The sequence below is a fragment of the Sprattus sprattus genome (genome assembly GCF_963457725.1).
Source record: "Sprattus sprattus genome assembly, chromosome: 9".
NCBI lineage: Eukaryota > Metazoa > Chordata > Actinopteri > Clupeiformes > Clupeidae > Sprattus > Sprattus sprattus.
In genome coordinates this window covers 16,397,865-16,403,624 of record NC_137928.1, presented here as the reverse complement: position 1 = coordinate 16,403,624, position 5,760 = coordinate 16,397,865, and the positions used below count along the sequence as shown (strand labels likewise).

Below are 5,760 nucleotides of genomic sequence, written 5' to 3'. Positions count from 1 at the left end.
GGTCATAAAAACTATATGTGACAGAACGAAAGGCTATTAATAAGCCAAGCCTGTATCTAGTCTTTAGACTGTTGTTTGAGATCATTGCTTGTAACATACCGTGGGTTTACGACTACCCTCAGTTTGAAACTACAAAATGTTTAAAGACAGAAAACACGCCTAGGTTCTGATAATAACAACTAAGTATGTCAATCTTTGTAAACAACTACGAAGCCTAGACATATGATTCACCTCCTGTTGTGATGAGTGGGGAAACAGTACTTCAAATCCCACAATGCATTGCTACATAGTTGTGTAAGTTTCCAGCGTCTTCCAGGAGAAACTCTTCGGGGGCGCAGGCTGTTGTTGAGAAAACATAAAGTCTGGAAAAAAACAATACAATATCGTTAAAGTTATTAGCGATATCACTCCTTCGGGAGAAAAGGACACGATTGTGCACAGGGCTCTTTACGGTTGACCAAAACGCTGTATTGGAGGGATTTGAGACCGTAAAAAGAAGAGGGGCCTGTCAAATATGTCCTCCTCTTCACAGGCATCTTCCAGGCGGCAATGGTGCTACCTCTGCGATTTGCCCAAGATGCCTTGGGCTATGATATGGGACTTTAGCGAAGCCGTTTGTCGAGGATGCGTGAACTACGAAGGTGCGGACAGAATTGAGCTCCTTATTGAGACGGCACGGCAGCTTAAGAGAACACATGTAATGCAGGATGGCCGATCCCCTGGCCCTCAGTCTGGTAAACATGGTCCAGGTGGAAAAGATGGCCCCATTGACGGTGGCCGGCAGCCGCCAGAGCGCTATGAAAGGGCAAGAGGAGATTATGGGGTGCCTGCACGTCTTCCAAATGGACTTCCCAGACTTGAAGATGGGGTTCCCCAAGAGGTTAGTAGACAGAGCCCCAATGCCAGAAGCAGGGCTATGATAGGCACTGTCCCACCCAACTTAATGGCACAGGGTCTAGTTGGTACCACACATGGCTTGCTGGCTGCCATGCCAGGCTTGAATGCCAGGTCTGGAGCAACCTCCTTAACCATCTCTGCCCCCATCCTGAATGAGATCAGCAAGCGTCAGGCACTGGGGATGGGCATGGGCATGGGGGTGGGTGTTGCTCCCTTCATAAGTCCTGAGGTCGAGAAGGAGCTGAAGGAGAAGCACCGTAATGTGGAGGCACTGAGCGAGCTCACGGAGAGCGTCCGTAACCGTGGGGACGACTGGGCTGGGCGGCCCAAGCCCGTCCGAGACACCCTGCTCACCCTCTCCAGCTGCTCGCCGTTCAACGTGCGCTTCAAGAAGGACCACGGCCTGCTGGGCCGCATCTTTGCCTTCGACGCCAAGGTGGGGCCCGAGACGGAGCTGAAGGTGTTCGTGGAGTACCCGTGCGGCTCAGGTGTGGTTTTCTCCAGCCTGGTGATGCTGGTGAAGCAGATGTTCCACGACTGCCAGAAGGACGCCGGCAAGGTGATCACTTCGGGCTACAAGTATGTGGAGTATGAGAAGCGTCACGGCTCTGGCGACTGGCGCCTGCTCGCCGAGCTCCTTAGCGACGCCGTGCGCACCTTTAAGGATGCCCCCAACCCCGACGCCCTCCCACAGCCTTACCTGGACGCCAGCTGTGCCGTCCTGCCCACCTCACTCTGCCAAATGGGCCGCCCAGGGATGTCACGGGTCCGCAGGCGCAAGACCTCCCCCGAGCCAGAGGGTGGTGCTGGAGGCGGCGGCGGTGGTGTTGTTAGTGTTGGTAGTGTAGTAGAGAGGCTGGTCAGCGAGGAACAGCTGCGGCAGCACTGGGCGTACAGCTATCCTGGCATGGCGGCTCACATGGCTGCCGCCGTTGCTGCTGCTGCCGCAGCCCAGCCCAATGCCGGGCAGATGTCGTCTCTCCAGGAGGGCCTGGCCATCCACGGCAGCGACCCCTCGCCCATCACGGCGCTCATGAACGTGGCTGACAACGTGGGAGCAGCTGGGCAGTCGCCCAAAGACGCCCCTGGAGGCTCCAGCATGTCCCACTCCTCTGCCTCCTCCTCCTCTGGTGCCAACTCAGCACTGCGGCAAAACAACGGCAGCCCTATGGCGGCATCGCCGGCTGGCCAGCGCCGACTGGCATCACGGAACGGGGAGCCTGGTGCGGCGGCGGGCAGCAGCTCCGGCTCTGCGGGGTCAGCCACGGGCGGCTCCATGCCCTCAGAGCAGGCGGCGGGCACGGGTGGCGAGGCCTCGGGCGCCGGCGGAAGCAACACGCCCCTCTGCTGCACCATCTGCCACGAGAGGCTGGAGGACACGCACTTCGTCCAGTGCCCCTCCGTGGCCGGGCACAAGTTCTGCTTCCCCTGCACTCGGGATTTCATCCGCAACCAGGGCTCTGGCAGCGAGGTGTACTGCCCCAGCGGCGAGAAGTGCCCCCTGGTGGGCTCCAACGTGCCCTGGGCCTTTATGCAGGGGGAGATCTCCACCATCCTGGCTGGAGACGTGAAGGTTAAAAAGGAGAGGGACCCGTAATGGTCTTCGCTGTGGACAGAGGTATGGTTGTTTGGGCCTGTGTACTACAATAGTAATGTTTTTGTTATTACACTGATGTTTTTGATTGTACCAACATCACAACACTGCTGTACAGACTGGAATTATATAAAAGTAAGGTGTGGTAGATATGATATGAGCAGCAAAGTAATGTGAAGCACTGTAATTTGAATTTTCTGTGTATAGAAACAGACATTAAGAAGGATATGACTTGTGGTTGTATTTGTGTAGGCCTTCATGCCCTGTATGGACTTCTGTTAAAGTGTGTTGTTCTCTTTTTTTCATTCCAGGGTCCAGCTTCTCCATGGAACGAACTGCAGCCTTGAACCCCAAAGATGCTGTGACCGCACGGCAATCAGCACTGAAGAGACACTGTCAATCAAGCAGGTCTTCTTCCTCACAGCCAATCACCCTTAATCTTTCTCCCCCTCAGGGCAGGGTCATGATGCCCAGGCCCCATCAGGTCTAGAGGAGACCCAAACCCTTATATGCTCTTATTGCCGCCCAAAATGTCAAGTCTATATGTAAAAATCTCTAAGTGATTTGTATCTTCAAATATTTAGGCAAACTATGTATAGTAATAGGCTGTATGAAAGTATATTATAATTTAACCTACTTGTAATGTATTCAGACCCATTTCACAGAGCAGCCTGTGTCTTTCGACAAGCAAAATTCACACCTCAAGGACTGTCTTGTTTTATTATGAGAATGAATGCTGACATCACTGAATGTCCCTACAGCCAGACAGGCTTGGGTTGTGGGGAGAAAGCCTGCGCTTTGTAAACAATAGGAGACGTCGAGTCTAGGTGTGCTCTCAGGCAGTCACACCCGTGTTCCCCTACTCGTGTCCCTGCTGACAAAAGCCAACATTGCAGGAAGAGAGGCTACCACATGCTGGTAGGCTTCCAATAAATAAAAGATTTAAAAAAAATGCTTTTACCATATCCAAGCCACGCCTATTTCAAATCCAGCATGTACGATATAAATCTTTCTTTATATTTGATATACTGTATGTAGATTGTAAACAAAACAAAACAAAAACATACAGCCCTTTCAATGGTTCTAAAAGTGCAATCTCTAGTTTTGATACTTCATACTGCTTTAAGTACCACTAATTAAATGAGTGAATAGAAAACCAAAGATAGATTCTTGCAGAGATCGGTGTATAATACAACGCTGTTGCGTATATTTTTGTGGTAAAATAGCTTTTTATTTCATTAGATAAACAGGGAAGTTTATGGGAACCACATGCTTCAGTCCCCGTAGAGTGGACCCAGTAGACTGTATGACTCTCACTCAAATGATTATATTTCTATTACCCCTTTTGGCCGGTGAAGTTGAGCAGATCAACTGCATAGGTGTGATGTTTGGTGAAATGTACAAAAAAAAAAAACTGCAGATATAGTGTAAACATTGTTTTAATTTTTTACAATTCTACAAGGTCCAGATATATTTTTATTTCAACAGTATGACATAACTAATGGCCTGCTTTCCGAGGAAGAAAGTTGCCAACGTTTTTGCTATTGAATATAAGACATTTCTTGAGTGCTTTTTCAGTGTAATGACTTTTAAACTATCCTGTACTGTTAAAATCTCTGCCCTGGATATATGTTATGGTAATGTATATGTAAACATGCCTACATAAACACTTCATTCTGTGTAAAATGTTCAATCTGCTTTTGTGTTAAGGTTCCGATTATATTTAAATTAAAAAGTATGACAGGCTTTTGACAATCCTTCAATAAAGACGGTCCAACGTCTGTAATGTCCAGATGTCAGTGGTTTGACTTGTGTATTTATTTCTCAAACTGCAGCTGAAAGGATGAGAAAGCCTTGTTCACAACCCTTTGAGCCGCTGTTACACTCTTGAGTGGAACCTTTCAGTGGCCAGTATGAACAAAATGAACAGCTCCAATCATCAGGTTTTAGGCCAAATCACCATAAATTCAACTTTTCATTGAAGGTTTCATAGTTTTTTCCTTGATTCCCTTCAAGTGAAAACACATTCCATCTCATTCATTAAGAAAAGTGCCAAATAGAGAACCATAGTCTGTAAGTAACTGGAAGCCAGGGTTAAGATTTTAGAACTGGAGAAATGTGCTCTGTTCTCCAGGGCCTTGGGGCAGTATCTGAGTCTGTAAGAACACCGTGTGGACTTGGTCTTTGGGATCTAGAGCCTGATAGACTAGGTGTTTACTAATACTAATTCTACCCTCTTTCCTGCCAAACACGATAATCTTTGCTTTGTCAAAATGTTTTGCTTTAGACATTGACAGAGGAGGTACATTTGGCTGTAGTCAAATGGTGAGAGAGCCAGATATATCTCTGTAGCCTGACGATGCTAATCAGGTTTATTCTGTAGAATTTGACCCAAAGACAGCGTAAATAGAGATTAAACAGAAGACGTGTGAAAACTGATCCCTGGGTATCATAGCCTGTGTGTCATAGCCAACCTATCAGATTAATAACTGACAATGGTGGCAAAGTAACCCCGGCCTTCAAAATAAGACCTGAACCAAATAAGGACTGCTCCAGGAAGTCCCACCCCATTTCCTAACCTGTCCAGCAGTATTCTATGATTTAGAGTCTCATATTCAGCACCGAGATCTGGTAAAACTAGAACATATATTTTACCTGACTCAGTATTTAGCCATATATCATTTAACACTTTTATAAATGACTTCTGAGTTCAGAAAAAAATGCTGAGTTGATTGAAAACATCCTTCCCAATGCTCTTAGCTATAAAAGGAAGATTTGAGACAGGTTTAGAGTTGTTTAACAGATAGGAATCCAGAGTGCTTTTTTAAAGAGAGTTTTAATGTCAGCTGTTTTTAGTGACTATGGGGAAAAGCCTGAGAGCCATTAACTATTGGCTGCAAGTCAGAGCTGAAAATAGTTTTCAAAACTGGCAGTTGTTGCCACAGATGGCAGTGTGTCAAGAGATGTTGATGATTTAAGATGCCAAACCATTCCCTCCAGAGTTGCATTCAATTATGAAAATGACAAAGTCATTTCTGAGTGGTCGTAGAGACGGCAGTTTCAAGGTTTGACAGTAGGCTATGGTGTTGATGGTCAGTCTAAAAGTTGTGATTTTTTTCACTAAAGAAGCAAGCATATTCATTACATTTTGCTGTGGAAAGTATTCTGGGGCTTGGGATTGGTCAAGAGGGCATGGATTTTTAGCTATGACCCTGCACCTCTGCTCAGAGGATGTAGGCCTACTTGGTGCTGTTGGTGTGTTTGTTTAA

At 47.2% G+C, this 5,760-nt stretch overlaps 1 protein-coding gene across 1 annotated transcript; it reads left to right on the top strand.

Moving 5' to 3' along the window:
- Positions 1 to 323: 323 nt before the first annotated feature.
- Positions 324 to 4,290, top strand: irf2bp1 (interferon regulatory factor 2 binding protein 1). The gene is made up of 2 exons (XM_080844215.1): positions 324 to 2,515; positions 2,803 to 4,290. Exon 1 carries the CDS (start codon positions 515 to 517, stop codon positions 2,492 to 2,494), a length of 1,980 nt encoding a protein of 659 aa, XP_080700341.1. The 5' UTR covers positions 324 to 514; the 3' UTR covers positions 2,495 to 2,515; positions 2,803 to 4,290.
- The last annotated feature ends 1,470 nt before the right edge of the window (positions 4,291 to 5,760 follow it).